This window comes from Nannospalax galili, unplaced genomic scaffold (genome assembly GCF_000622305.1).
Source record: "Nannospalax galili isolate Female #2095 unplaced genomic scaffold, S.galili_v1.0 scaffold179, whole genome shotgun sequence".
NCBI lineage: Eukaryota > Metazoa > Chordata > Mammalia > Rodentia > Spalacidae > Nannospalax > Nannospalax galili.
Window position 1 is genome coordinate 1504154 of NW_008342627.1, and position 22342 is coordinate 1526495.

A 22342-nucleotide genomic window follows, 5' to 3' on the forward strand; every position below is an offset into this window, starting at 1 on the left:
GGGCTCCCTGCACCTGATCTCTCAGGCTCAAAGGCCAACACCGCCCACAGGAACCGCCCACAGCAACAGCCCATTCCCAGAGGCAACTCCAGTTCTTCCTCAGCCCCTCAGTTCTTCCTCAGCCCCTCATGAAACCAACATGATCTGAGTGATGACTTCCACATTCCTAATTTGAAACAATGTACCAATGTCAACTTGTGACAGGAAAACTCTGGCATGAAATAAATGCTTGTATTTACAAGTTATCTGCTGCCTGGCTTTTTAAAACTCAGTTCTTCCAAAGCAGTCCTCTTTTGCCCATGAACTGTCACATCAGAAACAGTTCAACTCTTTTCTCTTTTTAATTTTGCATTTATTTCTTTATTTGTGTCTGTGTGTGCATGCCACTCTGGACAGGTAGAGGCCAGACTGAGGCCCGTGGGCGTCAGTACTCTCCTTCCACCATGTAGTTTTGGAGCTCCAACTCAAGTGGGCAGATTTGGAGGCAAGTGCCTTTACCTGCGGAACCACCTCACCAGCCCTCTTCTCTTTTTGAGACAGGGTCTCAGGTAGCCCAGGTTGGCCTTGAACTTGCTATGCAGCCAGGGATGACCTTGAACTTCTGATCCTCCTGCCTTGGCTTCTTGAGTGCTGGGACTACTGATGTGAACCACTAACTATCCTTCTTGGTTTCTGTGGTGCTGGGGATGGAATACAGGCTTATGCATCATGCTATGCAGTCACAGACACATCCCCAGCTTTTACATTTACTTTTTTTTTTGGTCTTTTTGAATCACGGTCTTCCTGTAGCCCCAGCTGTCCTGGAACTCACTATGTAGATCAGGCTGGCCTTGAACTCACAGGGATCCGCCTGCCTCTGCCTCCCAAGTGCTTGGATTACAGGCGTGCGCCACCACGCCTGTCTTACATTTACTTGCTAACAACCTATATTTCAATCTATATACCAAACTTTAAAAGAACCAATTCACTCACATACTGTAAGGTATTTAAATTAAAGCAGTAACTTTCTTTTAGATTAACACAGTAACTTTTAGATTAATGCAGCAACATTTTTAAAGAGTTGTTTTTTCCTTCCAATAGTATTAATGAAGATATTAGGAAAATCAACTCAACATTGCTAAGTTACATTCTTTGCCCCTTGGGACTCACAGGTGAATGGATTCCCCTCCACTTGAGGCAGAAGTACTCGCTTTTCAGAGGTGATGAGGTCGGTGAGTGAGCCATGGGCCTGAATGAAGAGGGCGGTAAGGTCGGGAGCCTGGAGTATGACAGGTGCTCACAGTACCCAGTTCAAACTGGGAAAGGCAGAACCTAACTTCTCTTCACTCGTTTTCAGGGTCATTCCCAAGATAATAAATGAGGTAAGGAAAGAATCACTTTTAAAAGATTTTTTTTTTTTAATGTGTATAAGTGTGTGCCTGATGTACATATATGTACTATGTGCATGCCTGGTGCCCACAGAGAAGAGGGTGTCAGATCTCCTGGAACTGGAGTCACAGAAGGTTGTTACCCACCATGTGGGTGTTGGGAAAGGAACCCAGGCCTCTGCAAGAACAGCCAGTGCTATTAACTGCTGAGCATCTCTCCCATTGGAAAAGAATCATTTTAATTTCTTACAGCTACATAGAAAGTATGTACCAGACGCCAGTCACGTGATTAATTTTGTGTTCAGGATTGCCTTATGTTCAAAATACAATTCTCACCTTAGAACTGAGGAAAATGAGTCCTGGGCACCCGCATAATTGTCACACAGCTAACAGGCAAGGGCATTCAATCTGAAATCCTAACCTTACTCATGGCAAGAGCTACCATCGACATGCTCCCCAAGCTTTGAAACCATCCAGTCCCAGTGCAAGGAAAGAGTGTGCAAAGCCACAGGGGTGGTGGGCACCTTCTGCGTCTCATCCTTCTTCTCCTGCTTCAGGATGTCTGTCAGGTTGATGAGCTTCTCCATGGCCTCCACCTGTCTGTTCAAGTGCTTCAGATACATCCCACAGGCACGGCAGTAAGACTCCAGCAGCAGGCCGAACCTCTGACTGACTGTCTTGTTGTGCATTTCAGACCTAAAAGAATGAGTGAGATTAAAAAGATGTATACAGGGGGGGATGGCACAGCAGTTAAGAGCACAGGTTCCTCTTGCAGAAGACCCGGGTTCAAATCCCAGTATACACATGGTGGCCAAGAACCATCCGTAAGTCCAGTTCCAGGGGAATCTGACACCCTCTTTTGAACGTGGGCTTTGCATAATATGGGTGCACTTATTTACTTACAAGTAATACACATAAAATAATCCTTAAAAAAAAAGATGAACAGAAGCCGGGCATGGTGGTGCATGACTTTAATCCCAGCACTTGGGAGGCAGAGGCAGGCGGATCTCTGTGAGTTCGAGGCCAGCCTGGTTCACATAGTGAGTTCTAGGACAGCTGGGGCTACAGGGAGACCCTGTCTCAAAAAGGCAAAAAAAAAAAAAAAAAAAAGATGAACACATAGTTTTCAACGAGCAAATATACTTTCTTCAGAAGACAGGAAAACCCATTTTTCTAATCCAATTTAGAAGAAAATCATCAAGAGTTTTAGGTACTTCTTGGGCCATGTAAATGTTAGTAAAGCATTTTATTATTTAGGCTTATTCTAGTTGTTTCTGTTCACTAACCTCAGTGTAAGATACACAAGATGAAGGAGAGGATGCTGAACAATAACGAAGTGAACCACGGGGAGGAGCCTAGTGCACCTTGTCACTTTCTAGATTGTCTCTAAATTTATTTTAAACCTATCTTCTAGGATCCACTTTTTATTTTAACATTAAAAGGAAAATCATCTCAGACACAGTCTTTTCTAAATTACTAACGACTAGACGGTTTAGGAGAACTCTGAGGACTAGTAACACATTCTACATTTTTCTACTTTTTAAAGAGATTTATTATTTATGTATATGTGTGTCTGCCCATGTGAGTCTGTACATGCCATGTGCATGTAGCCCACAGAGGCCAGAGGAGGGCATCAAATACCCTGAACTGAGTTAGTTACTAGGTGCCACGTGGGTGCTGGGACCTGATCTCTGGTCTTCTGCAAGGGTGGCCAATGCTCTTAAGCAGAGCCATTACTCTAGGCCTCTCTTCCACTTTTGATGCAGGGTCTCTCAATGGAGCCCAGTCTGGCCAGACACTGGTTACTGTGAGCCTCTGACTCAGCCTCCCCAAGTCCTAGGATCAGTGGCAAAAGCCACCGAAATTTATACCAGCTCTGTACAAATTTTCTCTTAGTGAGCTTTTCTTGTAGGAAACACGGGACTTTGCCATTATAGTTCTGAATTCCAAAGCAAAACTTTCATTTTGAGATCTTTATTCATGGTCATGGTGAAACCTACAGTAAGTTTTATCTGTATTCTGAAATCTTACCTTACCCAATCTGGAGTCAAAACCTTTAAAAGTATTTGCAGTCACTCAAGTATAGAGTTCAGTTCTAATTTTTACTGCTTTTAATTTCAAAGAGAAAAGTTGGTACAACAGATTTAACAAAGTAAAACAGATTCATACATTTATTAAGGCAAATTATACATATGAGAAGAATTTTTTAGGGAAATAATTTGACTTACTTTAAATGCCAAAAGAAAAAGTGGCCGATCCTTTGATTTGTCAATGCTTTCTTGAGCAAAAATCTCACGAGGAGGTTATCCAAATACTGTTCATATTTTAGGACCTGAGTAATTGAAAAGAACATACAAAAATTCAGACGAAAGCAGACCCACTTCTGCATAGCAGGATTTAAAGAAAACTTTCAGAGACAAAGTAATCAGTAATAACATGGTTTAAAAAGCATATTAATGCTGAGAAACTACCTGGATGGAAGGGAAGCATCATCTTCAATCATCTCACCTGTACAAGCTGGATTAGGTACTGAGAAAGCTTGTCGTCTGTTAAGTATTTTTCCAAGCACCGAACGGCAAAACTCCGAACCATAGGATCTGGATAATTACAGTCTAGAAGCTCCATGGCCTGCTCTGGTTTGATTGGAGGCCAGTCTTTCACTAAGCAGTACATCTGTGCAGAGAAAGATGACAAACCCTATGTAAAAATCCAAGCACTGTCTTAACCGCTGCTTTTAAAATCAGTTTAAAGAAAGCCTCTTCAGTTTCATTAGTGTATCCTTGGAAACCGCACGATGGGTGGCTTTTCTATTATGTCATCATAAGAACATACAGTCTACTTTATCTCTCAAGTGGATGCAGATTTTCTGAGCGTTAAAGATTTAGGTAACACATTGATTTGTCTGAGAGTTCCCAAATGACCCCACAGGTGACTCACCTGGGCCACTTCATCTCTGGAATTCCACTTAACAGACAGAAGCAGTTTGGGTAGGATTTCAGGAATAGTTACACAATAGTGTCTGTTGGGAAAGATAATATAAAAAGCATTCTTCCATGGTTCAAAAGGCCTAGATGTCTAACTCCCTAAGTAAGAAATCTTCAAGCAGTTCTGAACTCCTTAGTACTACAACCTTCCTGAAAATCCAACCATCTGTGTTAAGAGACTATAGTTGTACACACATTTACAGTATCTATGCAGTTAAAATGGTAAGGATTTCGGGGCACGAGGATGACCCTCATGGAGGATTAGGAGCAGCTGTGCGTTGCTCTGTGCTTGGACACTAATCATTGCTCTCCGTGAACCTCACGAAGGTGCTGATGTGTTTCTTGCACTTTCTCTAGAAATGAACTGCAACTCTTACAGTTAAAGACACGAGTGTTGGGGGCTGGCACAGGAAAAGGTGATTGCCACCAAGCCTAATGACCTGAGTTCCAAACCCAGGACCGTCATGGTGGAAGGAAAGAGCTGGCTCCTGTAGACTGACCTCTGGCCTCCACAATCATGGCACATGTGCCCCTGCCCCTCAATAATAAATAAAATAAAAATTAATGAATAAAATTAGTGTTATAAGTAACAGCACATTTTCACCTGAGAAGGCAGCACAGCTTTTTTCCTTGAAGAAAATGGGGGAGGACTCACAGAAACTGTGTACACAGAGCTGGTCTAGGGTAGGAAGGACTCACAGAAACTGTCATACGGAGCTGATCTGAAACTATTATGCTTTTCCCTTGAATATATATATTTCTTAAATTCTAAGAAAGTAATACTGGAGTTAGAATTTTCTTAAAAAGCTGTCAGGGTCTGGGGCTATTATAACTCAGTGGCTTAGTGTGAGCTCTGCTTCATATTAAAAAAAAGAGAAATTTAAGGCCAAGCACAGAGGCACATGCCTTTAACCCCAGCACGTGGAAGCAGGAGGATGTCTGAGAGATTGAGGCTAGCCTGGTCTACAAAGCAAGTTCCAGGCCAGCAAAAGCTACATAGTGAGACTCTGCCTCTTAAAAAAAAAAAAAAAAATTTGGTAGCATGCTTATCCAGCATTCCAGCATGTCTGAGGCCCTGGGCTCCATCCCAACTCCCCGTACCTTGTAGACCAGGTAAGGTGGCTCATACCTGTAGGCCTAGCTCTCAGGAGGTAGAGGCAGGAGGATCAGAAGGTCAAGGTCACCTTCAGGTACAGTTCAAGGCCAGCCTGGGATATATGAAGCCCTGTCTCAACAGGATTCAGCCTGAGCCACATAGTGAGCTCTCTAGACTAGCCTGGTCTACAGTGTGAGACCCTATGTCCAAAAGCAAAGATATGCTGGGTCACCCAAAGTCAGGGTTCCCTAACAACAGAAGCCCAGCTCCCCATCACTGACCCCAGCCCACCCCATTGCACCCCACATGCTTTGAGAGCTCATTTCCATACTTGCCTGTGGCTCCACAGGAAGTCCTTCTCCTGCTCAGTGATTTCCGACAGAGGGTCTCGGGTACAGAGTGCCCGGAGCTGCTCTTTGTCATTTTCTCTGAGCTCGTTGTCTCTAGCTAGTCTATTACTCTGCAAAATAAAGTAACGTTTTACACGGATTTCTTTGCTGTGTCCTGTTGAATGCACATGTGCACTTACTACTTCCTTACACTGCAAAGGGACTTAAAGATGTGTCAGTTGAGCAGAGCCAGAGTGGAGGGGTCCACCGTTCTCACGGTCACAAATCTCCCTAGGTTTATGGGTGATCAATTTAAAAAGCTCATTTTAAATAAAACTTTCATGGTTTGTTCACATTTTAAGACAATGTCTCTCCTGTACAGCCCTGGTTGGCATAGAACTCTTTATGTAGACCAGACTGGCCTTGAACTCACAGAGATCAGTCTACCCCTGCATCCCAAGTGCTGGGATTAAAGGCATGAACCACACTCAGCTCACAGAATTTAAGGCAGTATTTGTGGAATAATTATAGTCACTTCTTTGGTTAGTGCTGCCACTAAGCAGTGAGAAGAGCAACTGCCCAGGCTGGACGGGGTGTCAGCAAAGGAGGTAGCCCCACATTTTCCTCTGATGAGGGCCCTTCCCAGGTCCCTTAATTTATAGCCCGATAAGGTAGGGACCACTGGAGGAGAATAATACAGTAGACTAGGGGCTGAGAGATGCTCAGCAGTTAGCACACTGGCTGTTCTTGCAGAGGACCCAGGTTCAGTTCCCAGCACCCACATAGTGGCTAACAACCATCTATAACTCCAATTCCAGGGGATCTGACACCCTCTTCTGACTGCCTCAGGCACTGCACAACAGAGGTGCATTTACATATAGGCAGGCAATACACGAAATATACATAAAATAAAAAATAAAAGGTACTTTTAAGCCAGGAGTGGAGGTGCACGCCTTTAATCCCAGCACTTGGGAGACAGAGGCAGGCAGATCTCTGTGAGTTCGAGGCCAGCCTGGTCTACATAGTGACTTCCAGGCCAGCTGGAGCTACAGGGAGACCCTGTCTCCAAAAACAAAACAAAACAAAACAAACAAAAACCAACGAAATAACACATTAAAGCACTGTGCACTAAACATTAGGAAATTAAACAAAAGCAACAAACTTTTCATATAATTACAAGTAACGCATTTAATTTCTTTAAACATAGATTATTTGCCTTCAAGTCTCTAAAGAACACACACCTCAAATTACCACAAAGCACCACCACACCAGCAAAACAAAAGGGCGGGCAAGATGGCTTAGTGTGGAGAGAAGCTGCCAAGCCTGACACCCTGGGTTCCATTCCTGAGACCCACACGGTGGAGAACCTACTCCACAGAGTTGTCCTTTTACCTCCACATGTGTTCTGTGGCACTCCATCCCACTAAGAAGACGTCAACAAATACATCAACTGGACAGTGACTAACTGAACAGTGACTAACTGAACAGTGGCTATGAATGCACTGTAATGCATTATACAGAACAGGCATCACAGTCTAGCCTTTGTGATGGTGCAAACCAAAGGGATTTCCACTCTAGCTGGTCCTAGTACAATGACACACCTTTAAGTCACTTAAAACCATGCGCACATACAACAAACGCTAAGTACGCACTGTGCCTTGTTTTGCTCTTGCTCTTAGGGTTACAAACTAGACACGATGCACAGAGCTTTTGTTCTAATAAGAGCTCAAAGAAATGAGAAATGAGCTTGGTCTGGCAGAGAAACAGGAAGAAAGCCAGTGAAAGTCTGAACTGCATTTTCAATATTTATTTTGATTTCGTATTAGTATTTTTGCCTGCATGTATGTAAGTGCACCCGTGTTGTGCAATGCCCTCAGAGGACAGAAGAGGGAGTCAGATCCTCTGGAACTAGACTTATAGAATGTTGTTAGCCTCCAAGTGGGTGCTGGGAAACAAACCTGGCTCCTCTGCAAGAGCAGCCAGTGCTCTTCACCACTGAGCCATCTCTCCAGCCTCAGTAAGATATCTTAAGATACTGGAAAGCTAAGATTCCATGATTAGATTAGCGCTTTCAACATATTCAAATGGCAAATCAGAGTTTTATAAAAATAAAGCAAACAGAATACAAGCCATAAAATCTCAGCCCTCACTAGCACTACCACTGCTCCAAAAAGAAATTCGTGAAGAAAAGATACTTAGTTTAAAACAGCAACTGGCGAAGCTGTCCTGGGACAGAGCACAGTGTGCTGCCATATGCCTGGTCTGGGTCTTCCTCTAAGCCACAGGCAGACTGCACAGGGATGAATTGGGAAGTGAGGATAAAGAGACACCCTGAGCAGAAACATCGTCTCTGCCGCCTCTGCCCTGGGAAACAGAAAGAGGGGTCCCTGAACAAAGGGCTCTGCGGTTCCCCGCAGTCAAGGTCAATATTGCACAACAGGATCGATGTCTACACTCCACTCTTTGAGCACTTTTCCCAGGAGCTGAAAGAGCGATTGCTAATATGTTTGTCCCTTAGCCTAACCCCAGATACTAACTTAGGAGGCCTTTCCAGGGCCCTGGCCAGCTCAGTGTCTCTTCCTATGTGACTGCTCTCCCGCCCTGGCTCTTCCCAGACTATGCCACATGAGCTGGAATTTCTGTTAGTTAAAATTATCAAAAAATTTTTTTGGTCTTTTTGAGACAGGGTCTTCCTGTAGCTCCAGCTGTCCTGGAACTCACTATGTAGACCAGGCTGGCCTTGAACTCACAGAGATCCACCTGCCTCTGCCTCCCAAGTGCTGGGATTAAAGGCGTGCGCCACCATGCCCAGCTAAAATTATTAAATTTTTAATTTCAATTTATGTGTATGAGTGTTTTGCCTGAATGTTAAGTGCACCACATGCGTGCACTGCTTGCAGAGGCCACTAGAAGGCACCTGATCCCTCGGAACTGGAGTTATGGACAGTTGTTAGATCTCATGTGGGTGCCAGGAACTGAACCTGGGTCCTCTGCAAGAGCAGCCAGTCCTCCTTAACTGCTGAGTCAGCTCTCTGCTTCCACTACAATCTGATTTCACCATTAGACTCAGTACTGATCGGACATCTAGCTGACAACTTCATTTCAGTGTCTATGCCAGTGGTTTACCTACAGCTAGCATTTGATGGGGTTCTGAATAAAGGAAGATGAAGCAGGGCTGCAGGCAGAATGGGGGTGTGTAGATGTCTGAGTTCACTCTCTAGTGCTCTCTGGTGCTGTAGTAAAAGCAATGACCAAACCAACTTTGGGAGGAGAGGGTTTATCTTATCTTATAGCTCCCAGGTTCATCAGAGAACTGTGGGAAGTCAGGGCAGGAACTTGGAGCAAGGACCATGGAGGAACGCTGCTTACTGGCTTGCTCCTCTGGCCTGCCTCAGCCTGCTTTCTTATACAATACAGGACCACTGCTCACAGGGGGCTGGGTCCTCCCACATCACTCAGCAATCAAGAAAATGCCCCACAGACACGGCCACAGGCCAGTCTGATGGAAGAAATTCCTCAAGTGAGGGTCCATGCACCCAGGTGTCATGTTGACAACTGAAGCATCCAGCACAGTGTTATCTCCTGCAATCCTGCTGCAGAACTCAACAGTAGCTGTGCCATGTTCACTGAACCACACAGAGCATGTGCCCATTGCAGGAGACAACTGAGATGTGTAAACTCGGGATGCGCCTCACCAGTCCTGCGTGGGAGTAACTGAATCCAGCTTCTCGAGACACAGACCAATTGGCGTGCTCTTCAATCACCGACATATCTGGAAACTTCACCACACTGCTGAACCAGTCAAACTCCAACTCTAAGCATGGAGTTTCCTAAGAGGCAGAACAAAAGCTCTAATGTCCATGTTATGCAAGGCTGCCATACACACAACTAATTTCTGATAATAAACGCTTACCTTATTTGGATTTGACCCTGTGACACCAATAGGGTTCAGCAGATCTTCCAGACCATGTGGCACCGGCCAGAGGTTCAAAGCCATTTTCCCGGATACCAGGGTGTCTGTGTAATCAAACAAGTTTATGTTCCCCCAGGCCAGTGGGCAGTGCTCCTTAATGAAACAAAGAGAATATTCACGACACTGAGTAAATCACACAGTACATTTCCAAACACTTTTCTTCCCTGGAAAGGAGAATTCAACAGCTCTTTCTATAATCAAGGAAACATGCGTTCTTATCAAGGCCACACCGACTTTTCGAAGTCTGAGTCCTTTTTTCTTTATTCTCACACGTGTGCAGGCACCAGGTGTGACGTGTGCAGGCACCAGGTGTGATGGCTACTCTTGGTACCCTGGAAAGAGGGGACCTCAGCTGAGGAATTTCCGCCATCAGGTTGGCCTCTGGACATGTCTGTGAGGCATTTTCTGGGTTGGTAATTGACATAGGAGGCCCAGCCCACTGTGGACAGTATCATCCCTGGGCAGTTTAAGAAAGGTAGCCAGCCAGGTAAAAAGCAAGCCAGCAAGCCATGTTCCTCTATGCTCTCTGCTTCAGTTCCCACCTCCAGGTTCCTGTTTTGAGGTCCTGTCCTGACTTCTTTCAGTGTTAGATTGTGACCGGGGAGCTGTAAGTGGAAATAAACCCATTCTTTCCCAAGGTGCTTTTTGGGCATGGTATTTACCACAGCAACAGAACGCATGCTTGATAAATGTCATCCTCATGAACTCAGGGCGTGGTACTCATCAGAAATAGATTTCCCACGCTCTCCCAATAGATTCTTTCATGATATGTTTACTATCTTACAACAGCTTTCATCTATTAGTTTATGTAAGTGAAGGAAGAACAGTGGCCACAGTGGTGCCTGCCTGTCATCCCAGCACTGGGGAGGCGGAGAAGGACACTTCTGCCTTCCAGGAAACTCTAGGCCACATGGTTAAGTCAATATCAAAACACAAACCCAACAAAACCCCACCCATTTCATGAGAGTTTGGATCCGAGGTGTAAGGAACTGTCTCCGTCCCACACTTTACCTCCTTCGCGCCCTTCCGGCCTTTAACAGAGCAAATAGAAACACAAAGTCGAGCAGCCCGAGGAAGGTCGGGAATGTGTATGTCGTAATTCAGCCACTCGTTCCACCTAGGAAGAGTTCACACAGGGGAAAAGCTTTATCCAGAGCACACATGACCTGCAGTACACTGACTAAAGAGAAGCCACATGGCCACCAGGAGGTGATGGGCAGGAACCGGCCCTTCCCAGTATTTCTGGTCCTAGAATACAGACATTCAAACCTCGTAACAACACAGACAAGAACGGCAGAAACCAAGAAGGGGCAGCAAGCAACAGGTGAGCTCTCCACCAGGCTGCCAGGGTGCTGGATTAGAGGTCTGATGACCAGACGACAACTTTTGAGTCAGCTCTGTTCTTCCATCATGTGGGCCCAGGGCTGGAACTCAGGTCATCAGGCTTGGCATCAGGTGCCTTTACCTGCTGAGCCAGCTCATCCACCATTCCTAAAGAATCCTCGAAATCTACCTGTCCTATCTTTCCAATTTCATATTTATGTCTGATTTTTAATTTTTTAAATTTTATTATTTCTATTTTTTTATACATATGACTGTATTGCCTGCGTATGTGTAACTGCACCATATTGTGAAATGCCCACAGAGGTGAGAAGAGAGCATCTTGTGTCCTAGAACTGGAGTTACAGACGGCTGTTAGCCACAACATGGGTGCTGGGAACTGAACCCAGGTCCTCTGCAAGAGCAGCCACTGATCTTAATTGCTGAGCCATGTCTCTAGCCCCCAGATATTTTATTTTTATAAACACGGAAAAGTTTAAAATTTTACTTACATTTTCATACTTCTACCACAGGGATTTAAGGTCTGGCTTTACACAGAGAAGTCTTGAGGAAAAGATAATCAAAGAGAGAATTTTCTCCTTGTTTTTGTTATTTTAAGACAGGGTCTCTGTATAGCCTCAGCTGGTCTGGAACTTGCTGTATAGACCTTGCTGACCTCGATCTCGTGAGATCCACCTGCCTCTGCCTCCCGAGTGCAGGACTATGCTGTATGCCACTGTACTCAGTCACTTGCTGGCTCTGAGCTGGTGATGACCTTGAACTCCTGACCTTCCTGCCTACAGCCTCAGAGAACAGGGAACAGGGGCATGCACCACCATGCCTGGCTTAAATACTTTAATTTACTACTATGAAATCTTATTTCTTATTTTTGCAGTCTTGCTCTTAGAGAGCTTTAAAACAACAGGACAGACTTACTTGGTATTATTCTGGGCTTCTGTCTGGGGCATGTTGAAGTCTCTGGATTGGTGGGTTTTTAACAATTTGGAAAGTTTGTCCACCATTTCCTCAAAATATTGAGTTTTTAAAATTTTTGACAAATAGTCTACCCCACCACATAGGAGAAAAGCAGTATGAACAGAAAAACACCCCTGCTCTTTTAACAAAAAACATTGTCACAGCATATAATGTAAGCTCAGTGATGTACTTTCTGGCCCACAGGGTCCCTCACCTTGGTAGAGAAGCAACCCTCTCCCTGAACTTGCAGACTCTAGAAGGGTGGTCACCTGTGGAAATTTAATTACAAGCGCAGCATTTTCTTTTGACTCTGCTAGGACGCAGTGCAACCCCTCATGAAACTGACTTGTGGAGGACTTGCGTCAGCGTCCCAGCTGGTTCTATAGTCTGCCGCCAGTCTTGAGTGCTGGTAAAATGCTGCAGCTGTTCATCCAGGGTGAGCTCATTCCCAAGGACTCCAACAGGAAAGCAGCAGGCCCGGGAGGCCTGCAGGCCAGGGACGGATGGTATCACCTTAGACTTCCTTTGCATGCTTAAGCAGGAATGATTCCAGGGTTCCCAAAATCCTCCCTCTCTGAGAGAGACTGCCTTGTCTGATCCCAGAGACTCTTTAATTGAATTTCCAAGGGTCAATTTGGAAGTCACTTGAAGGAGGCTGCCCCAGAGTCCAGGTTTCCAACTGTCCCTAGAGACTAAGACCATAACCATGAACTGTTCTCCAAACGATGTCAAGAGAGAAGCAGAAAAGCCTTTAGGATACACTTTAGACAGTCAGTGACGTGACCCTGTGACTGCTGCTCATTGAACAGGAAGTCTTTCTGCCCCATATGTAAATGTCTGGTAATGTGGATAACGAACATAAAACTACAGACAGGAAGCATTCTCTTCTACTGCTCACAGTACCCCAATGCCCTCTTACCTAGGATTTGAACAAGGTACTCTTTGAGTGTTCACATTGTCACATAAGGGCTCTCCTCCATGGTAGATACCTGTTCGAACATAGATCTAAAAAAAAAAGACAAAGGTAGATGACACAAAAATACACATAAGACACAAAAATACAAAATATGTGCAAAAAAATAAGACAAAATATACATGCTCATACATGCACGCACACGTGCTCACAGAACTTAAAAACACTAACCGACGTCAATGGGACAATGGGATTTTTTTGTTCAGCCAGTTTCTCTGCGAGTTCCAGGTCAGCCTGCTCTCCATGTTGAGCTCTAGGCCAGCCGGGGTTACACAGTGAGACCCCGTCTCAAACCCACCTCCCCTCAAAAGCAGAATTTAACCAAGTCACAGTGCGTAACAGCAGAACATGCAGAGGTTTTCCCACTTCAAGGCTGGTGGCCGTTGCTCAAACTCCTGTGGCCAGAGGAACACTCAGAAAGGCACTAACAGCTCTGCAATGAGTGTGAATATTGTCACAAAATGGGATTAACAAAAACTATAAAAAGGCTCACTTTAAGTCAGACCACTGCTTTTAACCAAAGGGATTCCCAAACTTCTGACTTAAAAAGTTCCAGGTATTAGAATTACAGAAAGAATCAGAGTTGTGTGAGAGCCGAGGTAAGTATGACTAAACATTTCTTTACTGTTCTTATTTCCTGAGATTTCAGTGTTTTTCTAGTCATCTGAAAAAAATACTACAGGCCAACATACTACATAGCTCAATAAAGATTTATATAAAAAACTTACATAAAGTCAAGACCAGCACTGGCCTTACCTTATCAATGTCTCGAATATTTACATTTACATAGGTTGCACAAAGAATTTTGATTCTGAGCACGCTATTTATAACCCAGAGGGACTTGGTAGGTGTCTCTCCATTCATGTAGGGCGTGGCTGTGGAGATGCGCCTAGAGTAGGATGGCATGGTGAAGCTGTCGGTTGGCAGCTGGGAATAAAGGCTTTCCTTGGCCATCAGCATCAAGTTGGGCATCCTTCCCAGCATTATACAGCTTCTTATGTACTGTAAGAGAGCACGGAGTGAGGGGAAGCCCCTTCCCATCAGGCCTTTCCTTCAAAGACAACGTTACAAGCCTTACAAGAATTTACACATCAACCTGCAAAGTTGACTCTGAAGTCAAACGTTACAGACCACACTTCTTAGCAGTTGCTACCTGGGAGTTTCATAAAGGACTATAAAATCAGAAATTAGGGTCTACTTCGACACTGTGTTTTACCCTTAACTGTAAAACTTTAAACTAAGAAGAGGGCATCACTCCAGCAGAAGAGCGGCTTCCTTTGACCTCAAGTCACAATGAAGCCTGATCTGGGCGGGGCTCAAATATTCTTTCCTCTAAGACAAACAACACCTGAGAAGTAAGCTGGTGTGGTTGCCAATGCTGGTAATCCCAGAGCTTGGGATGTGGTGGGAGGAGGATCCTAAGTTCAAGGTCATTTTTGGCTATATACAAGTTTGAGGCCAGCCTGGGGTGCACAAGACCCTGTCTCAAAAACAAAAAACAACAGAAACAGTAAATAAAGGAGAAGAGACTCAAAATTATGGAGATATTAAAAATGTTAAAAATGGCACTGGTCTGGGGGTTGGAGAGATGGCCCAGCAGTTAAGAGAGCACTGGCTGCTCTTGCAGAGGACCCTGGTTTGGTTCCCAGCACCCATAAGGCACATGGTGGCTCACAACCATCTATAACTTTAGTTCCAGAGCACCCTCTTCTGGCCTCCATGGGCATCGTATGCATATGATGCACTTATGTGCAGGCAAAACACTCATACACATTAAAAAAAACCACTCATCTGAATTTTGAGATGGCAGGATATAGACAGTGTGTGTGTGTGTGTGCGTGTACACATGTATGTGAAAGTCAGAGTTTTATGTCAGGTAAGTCTTCCTCAGTAACTTCCCACCTTTCCCTAGGCATGGAGCTCATCAATTTGGTTGGACTGGTTGGCTAGAGACCTCCAGGGACTCTACTGTACATGTCTCCTAGAGCTGAATCACAGGCTCATGCTCCTGTCTACCTTTCCACATGGATTCTAGCAATCTGAACCCAGGCCTTCCTGCTCATGCATCAAGCACTTTACCAATGGGGGCACCTTCCCAACCTCAGGGTACAGATATTTTAATTAGTTAATTTATGTATTTGTATATGTACACGTGTGCCACAGTACATGTATGAACGTCAGTGGACAACTTGGGGAATTCATGTCTCTCTTCCACCATGTGGGTCCCAAGGATTAAACTAAATTCTAGGATTCATACCAAGTGCCTCTGCCCACCAAGGCACCTTGCTGGCCCCAGAATACAGATTTTTAGTGTTGTTACTGTGTATACACGTGGAAAGCCCTACTTTCCTACCTAGATGCCCTTCTAGACCAGACCTCCAACAACTATAGGACACAGTCTGTGCTTTGCAGCTTTATAAATCAGTGACTGGTATGTGAAACATTAGTAAACAAAATGCCTATTTAATACCATTCCCATGCCAGTGCTTGGGAGCAGGTAAGTCAAGTAAATTACACTATTTTGGGGTTAGTGTAACTGCCAGCATTTTCAGACTCTGAAATAATTATTACAGTATTAAAAAACCTTACTTGTAGAAGGGGGGCTGACAGGGAAGAGGACCGGGGTAGAGGGCGAGAAGAAGAGACATCACAGACACGTTTGAGAATATCACAGATGACCATCATAGGCTTCAGAAGCACATGAGGACCCATCAATCTCTGGTGATGGCACAAACGGACCAAACACTGAAACACTGGTGTGTTCATGATTAACACAGATGATGAACTAAGCTTATAGACGCTGCTCACCTTATACTGGCTCAGAGGGTACTTCTCCAAGAAGTACTCATCGCAGCCACACACCTTCAAGATGTACTTGCCCTGGTACTCCAGGACGCAGAGCTTCAGCTGCTCCGAGGACAGCAGCATACTGCGGGTTTTCTTCCTGATTGCTTCAGCGATGACTTGCTCTGGCACACAGTCATGGTTGATCTTCAGAGTGTATTTCTGCTTGTCGTTATTTGGAGAGACTATGACCCAAATCACTACTATGATTTGTCCTGTAACAGGGAGACACTGTTAAGACAGCCAGCACCTGCCCATTGCATTTTTCTAAAACAAGTTTCAATACGTTTGCACTAGCCATTCCCTAACCACTATCAGAAAGTGTTTCTTTCTTTTCCTGTCTGTCTCTCCTTCCCTCCCTTCTTCCCCCACCCCCTTGTCTTTTGGAGACAGGGTCTCCCTGCCTGTAGTCCCAGTTGGCTATGGAATTTGCTGTGTAGACCAGGCTGACCTTGATCTCACAGAGATCTGCCTGCCTCTACTTCCTGAGTTCTGGGATTAGTGGCGTGTACCACCACACCTGGCAGAAATGATTTCTAACTAACCTAATTAAATAGAGGAAAGATCTTCTAGAAACAGCAATGTTTGCATCTAAGGGATTCAGATAATGTACCAGCCTCCTGTTTTACTGGACGAGCGGCTCACCAGGCCTTGAGGCTGAGCTAAAGCTCCACTCTGAGCTGCACACTCATATCACAGTGTGGCTGTAGTGACTCCTGATGGCTTCAGAGACATAATGGTGCTCAAGACAGAGGCTTAGTTAGAATGGCAGAAATGGGGGGCAAGGAGGGGAAGGAAAAAGAGAATCTTTTCTGTTTCTCTACTAAGATCAATTAGGCCTTGGATTTTGTCTGAGAATCTGTCAGATGTGAGCATTCCTGTTTCTACTGGATCTTTCTTCTCTTTACGCAGGTTAAGTAGAAATCATTTCTGATGATGGTTAGGGAGTGGATGGTGCAGATGTAATGAAACTTCTGTATAGAAAAATGAAATGGACACATGCCAACTGCCATCTAGAAGCTTCCTATTATTGGGCGAATCACTTAAAATGTGTCCATTTATGCTTGATTTATGATTTTTGTGTGTGCGTGCGTGTTGCTGGGGATCAAACCCAGGGCTCTGCACATGCTAGGCAAGTGGTCTAGAGAACAGACCTTCCCACTTTTATTTGTAAAGATTATCTGCTCTACAGAGGATTTGCAAACAGCACGCTTCCAACTCTGGGATGCGCACTGGCATGCTCTCATCAGCACATGCCTCTCACCTTCAAGCAGATTTTCACCCACGTTAGACACGTTCCTTACCTGTCTACCCTGCTGTATGTAGATGTGCTCTGACGGCTCTTTACCCGTGTCTAACCTGCTGTAGATATGCTCTGACGGCTCTTTACCCATGTCTAACCCGCTGTATGTAGACATGCTCTGACGGCTCTTTACCCGTGTCTAACCCGCTGTATGTAGATGTGCTCTGACAGCTCCTTACCCGTGTCTAACCCGCTGTATGTAGATGTGCTCTGACGGCTCCTTACCTGTGTCTAACCTGCTGTAGATATGCTCTGATGGCTCCTTACCTGTGTCTAACCCGCTGTATGTAGACGTGCTCTGACGGCTCCTTACCTGTGTCTAACCTGCTGTAGATATGCTTTGACGGCTCCTTACCTGTCTCTAACCCGCTGTATGTAGACATGCTCTGACGGCTCTTTACCCGTGTCTAACCCGCTGTATGTAGATGTGCTCTGACAGCTCCTTATGTAGATATGCTCTGATGGCTCCTTACCTGTGTCTAACCCGCTGTATGTAGACGTGCTCTGACGGCTCCTTACCTGTGTCTAACCTGCTGTAGATATGCTCTGATGGCTCCTTACCTGTGTCTAACCCGCTGTATGTAGACGTGCTCTGATGGCTCCTTACCTGTGTCTAACCCGCTGTATGTAGACGTGCTCTGACGGCTCCTTACCTTTATCTAACTTGTTGTAAATGTGCTTTGGCAGCTCTGGGGAAGACTCCACATTGGGAGGGTAGACATACATTGCTCTGCTGTGAGGGGAGTTCAGATCCCGCAGGTCCACGGCTTCTTTGCACACACTCAGAATGTTCCGTCGGAAGTCTTGGACTTCCGGATCTTTAACCATATCAAATTCACACACTGGCATGCCAATAACAAAACCTGAAAAACAGGATGTAAATAATGTAGCACAGATGTGGCTCTCACAGAGAACAGGAAAATTTGGAAAAGCATAATAGAAGCAAGAAGTTTCTCTGGGTTAAAATAACCTTCGTGAGCACATTCTATACTTTTAAACACTTCTAACATGTAAGATGCATCTTTCATACACATAGTAATGAAATGTAATACACCTCATTGTTGCTGTTTTTTACAGAGAAATACAACTGGGCTAAAACAAATCTAAATCCTCCTCCCTACAGAGCATCAAGGGTTAAAACTTTAGATTTACAAAGGTTTTCATGGAGAAACTACCTAAGATTACAAGGTCCCAGCTCAGACAGAGCATCGTAATCGTGGCAGCGAGTAAGCGGTATAGTTATTTGCAGTTTAGTATCACAATGTCATTTAGCTGAAAATTGTATCATACCGATTTCTCGATTGAGGATCTTTTCTTCACGGTTGCCTACTGGTTCAATTACTTTTAAAAAGGGTTGAAAAAGCCGAAGGTCACAAAGGCGTCTTGTTTCATCAAAAAATTCTTCCCTTTCTGCTTCCTGGGTAACACTTACGAAAATGTAAGAAGACTCATCCTGCAGAAGCTGGTGGAGAGGGTATTTCCTGGCTTCCTGAAACAGTTCGTGCTTGATGGTGACTAGCATAGCCTCACGGAGGCACTCCAAAGTCACTATCATTCCGTTTGGGAGTAAACACTCCACTAGGATTCGTGGGGGCATCAAGTGGATGCCCCACAGTTCTCCTGATGACGGTCGCGGAGGCATGGTGCCGATCCTCTACAAGTTTAGCTTCACATAGAAAGCTACTTCAAGGAGTCAGATGAAGGGCTGCCCCAAAACAGGACCCTGAACAAGAGAAGGAATGTAGCTGTTAGAGAGAAGCCACTCCAGTGAGCCTTCTGATGGCAAAGGGTAAAATTTCAACCTGTGTAGTTTGAATTGATCAGACCAGTAATAACTTATCTGAGTATTTTAATAGAGATGGTTGATCTAAATTAGACCATAAAGACTTGATTTCAACAGAGACTAGAAAAAGCAACTTGCATTTGGTTATATTTAATGAACACATTTAAAAAGTATCGAGGGCTAGAAAGATGGCTCAGCGGTTAAGAACTCTTCACTGGTTGTTCTTCCAGAAGACCTGGGTTCAAATCCCAGCACCCACATGGCAGCTAACAACTGTCTGTAACTCCAGTCCCAGGGGATCTGACAGCCTCTTCTGTCCTCTGTGGGCACTGCACAACACGGTGGACTTACCTACATGCAGGCAATACATGCATACACATAAAAAAAAAATAATTTTAAAAATAAAATAAAAATAGAAAGTATCGAATACATTTTTTTGTTTTGTTTTGTTTTTGTTTACTGAAGCAGGGTCTCCCTTTAGCCCCAGCTGTCCTGGAACTCATTATGTAGACCAGGCTGGCCTTGAACTCACAGAGATCCTCCTGCCTCTGCCTCCCGAGTGCTGGGACTACAGGCGTGCACCACTACGCCCGGCAGCATTTTTTTTTTTTTAAAAAAACCTTTAGTTTCAGTTTTGTGTGTATATGTGTCTGTGTGTGGTGTCTGTGGGTGTCTGGATGTGAGTGTGGGTGCCCACAGAGGCTAGAAAAGGCCATTTGATCCCCTGGAACTGGAGTTACAGGTGGTTGTGACAGGCCCAGTGTGGGTGCTGGGAACTCAACTCAGGTCCTCTAGAAGAGCAACAACCTGTCTTAACCACATCTTGCCAGCCCTTGTACAGATGTTCTGTCAGGTCTTAGGGGGAAGGGAAGGGGGAGGGAGGACAGGGGAAGGGAGGGGAGAGAAAAGAAAAACAGGAGGCAGGAGAGATGGCACAGTGGTTAAGAGCACGTGTTCCTCCTGTAGAGGAAGAACATGGTTTGGTCCCCTGCACCTACATGGTAACTCTAGTTCCAGGGGGTCTGACACCCTCTTCTGGCCTCCACGAGCCTTGCACATGATATATATCCATACGCACACACACAAGCAGGAAAAACATACACATAGAATAAAAAGAACTTTTTTTTTAATGAAAGGTTGTAATTCAATAAAAACTTCCCACCACAGCAGGCCTGGTGGGGTAGGTCTGCAACTGCAGCTACTTAGCTGTGGCAGGAGAATCAAGGCTCGCTTAAGTGACTTGGCAAGACTGTCTCAAAGTTAAAAACAGCTCAGGGTTAGCCGGGCATGGTGGTGCATGCCTTTAATCCCAGCACTTGGGAGGCAGAGGCAGGCAATCTCTGTGAGTTTGAGGCTAGCCTGGTCTACACAGCACACAGCCCCGGGGTCCATCATCTTTACCATTCTCCACTATTTTCTGGAGCAAAAGACTTGTGCTACTGAGGCTCTTCTAGGTCAAAGGGCCTTTGCTTACTTTCAATATAGGTGTAGTTCAGAAAACCCCCATTTCTGCCTTCTTCACTCTTACCCCAACCTGCAGCACTGAGGAGGCTGGGTCCTAAGTGGCAGGGTCCTTCTTCCCTTCTTAAATCAATCTTCACAGTCTCCGTTGGTTGGTGGGACTGGTTTCTGTCCAAGGTGTTATTTTAGGTCATTCTGTTTTGCTTCAAGAGATCTCACACAGTCTAGGCTGGCCTTGAATTTGCTATATATCTGAGGCTAACCTTGAACTTCTGGTCCTCCTGCCTCCTTCTCCCAATGGCTGGGGTTACGGCATGTGACACAATGCCTGGCTTCCATTCTGTTTTTATAGATTGGTGTCGAATTCCATGGAGCTGGAGTTACAGACCATTTAGAGCTGCCTGACGTGTGTGCAGGAACCTGCACTCCAGTCCTCTGCAAGAGAAGCACGGTTAACTGCCGAGTCTTCTCTCCAGCGCCCCCCCCCCAACTTTTTTTGAGACAAGGTCTCCCTGTAGCCCCAGGTGGCCTGGTACTCCTTATGTAGATCAGGCTGGTTTTGATCTCATAGAGATTCACCTGCCTCTGTCTCCCAATTGCCGGGACTAAAGGTGTGTGCCACCATGCCCGGCTTCATTTGGTTTTTTAAAGCCTGATCTAGGTAGATAGTCACGTAAGCTAAAGTGTCATCAACAGTTTCCCTGGAGGCCTGGTGATGGATCTGCAGTGATGCTAGCTAGCACCTGCTCAAAACAACCCAGTCAGAGTCTCCCTGACTGAGATGGACTGTTTTGCACACACAAGGGACCCATGACTGGCAGTGTTCCACTCACTCCTGGTTAACAACTTAAAATAGTCTTAAGACTATTAAGCATTATTAGGGTTTGAAGGCCCCTGATTTTGGAGATGACAACAGTCATCTTTTGGAAGACTCCATCAAAACCTATAAATCAGGTCTGGTGAGATGGCTAAGCAGGGAAAAGCACTTGCCACACAGGCCAGACTACCTCAGCTGGATCGTGGATTCCATGACAGAAAGAATTGACTCCCTAGAGCTGTCCTCCGAATTCTACATATGTGCCATGTATGTGTGTGTGCTTGCAACACACACACAAATTAAAGAACGTGTAAGTTTTCTCTTAAAAAACAAAACAAAACTCAAGTTCATCAGCCGGGCGTGGTGACACACACCTTTAGGCCCAGCACTTGGGAGGCAGAGGCAGGCGGATGTCTGTGAGTTCCAGGCCAGCCTGGTCCACATAGTGAGTTCCAGGACAGCCGGGGCTACAGGGAGACCCTGTCTCAAAAAGACAAAAAAACCAAACAACGCCCCCCCCCTCCCCCCAAAAAACCAAGTTTGTGCCTTGCTGTTTACATTTGTATTTTCTTTCATTTGGAAAGCAAAACTGGGAAGTAGTGCCACGGAAGGTGAAGCAAGAGATCCAACAAAAAGAAAAGAACCAGAGAAAGGAATGGGGAGACCCAGCCAGCCTGCTGGGCATATAAGGAAGAAATGAATGGGGAGACCCGGCCAGCCTGCTGGGCATATAAAGAAGACTAAGACGGGAGGGTAAGAGCACTGGCTGCTCTTGCAGAGACCTAGGTTTGGGTCCCAGCACCTACATGGTGGTTTACAACTGTCCCTAAGTCCAGTTTCAGGGTACCTAACACCCTCTTCTGGCCTCCTCAGACACTGTATTTACACACATATAGGCAAAACACTCATACACATAAGATAAAAATAAAACGTTTAAAAGAATAAGACAGATTTGTTCTGGCTCTTACAAGATGAAGTTCAGGGGCTGGAAAGATGGCTCAGCGGTTAAGAAACAAAACAGAATGACTGGTTGTTCTTGCAGAAGACCTGGGTTAGAATCCCAGCACCCATATGGCAGCTAACAACTGTCTGTAATTCCAGTCCCAGGGGATCCGAC

The 22342-nt window shown here is 45.2% G+C and overlaps 1 protein-coding gene across 2 annotated transcripts in view; it reads right to left on the reverse strand.

Annotated features, from left to right (window-relative positions):
* Positions 1 to 20860, reverse strand: part of Pik3ca (phosphatidylinositol-4,5-bisphosphate 3-kinase catalytic subunit alpha) — a 35329-nt gene extending 14469 nt beyond the window's left edge. Inside the window, exons 1-14 of one of the 2 annotated variants that reach the window (XM_029566209.1) lie at positions 20476 to 20860; positions 18455 to 18887; positions 17818 to 18027; positions 15826 to 16076; positions 13774 to 14019; positions 12964 to 13049; positions 10761 to 10866; positions 9690 to 9842; positions 9472 to 9606; positions 5783 to 5907; positions 4305 to 4386; positions 3876 to 4040; positions 3596 to 3699; positions 1892 to 2063 (exon numbers count right to left, since the gene is read on the reverse strand). In XM_029566209.1, the coding sequence (XP_029422069.1) occupies positions 1892 to 2063; positions 3596 to 3699; positions 3876 to 4040; positions 4305 to 4386; positions 5783 to 5907; positions 9472 to 9606; positions 9690 to 9842; positions 10761 to 10866; positions 12964 to 13049; positions 13774 to 14019; positions 15826 to 16076; positions 17818 to 18027; positions 18455 to 18806 (2187 nt within the window). In that variant the 5' untranslated portion in view covers positions 18807 to 18887; positions 20476 to 20860. The remainder of the gene's footprint in view (positions 1 to 1891; positions 2064 to 3595; positions 3700 to 3875; positions 4041 to 4304; positions 4387 to 5782; positions 5908 to 9471; positions 9607 to 9689; positions 9843 to 10760; positions 10867 to 12963; positions 13050 to 13773; positions 14020 to 15825; positions 16077 to 17817; positions 18028 to 18454; positions 18888 to 20475) is intronic. The other variant, XM_029566210.1, reaches the window with a different exon arrangement.
* Between the last annotated feature and the right edge of the window lie 1482 nt (positions 20861 to 22342).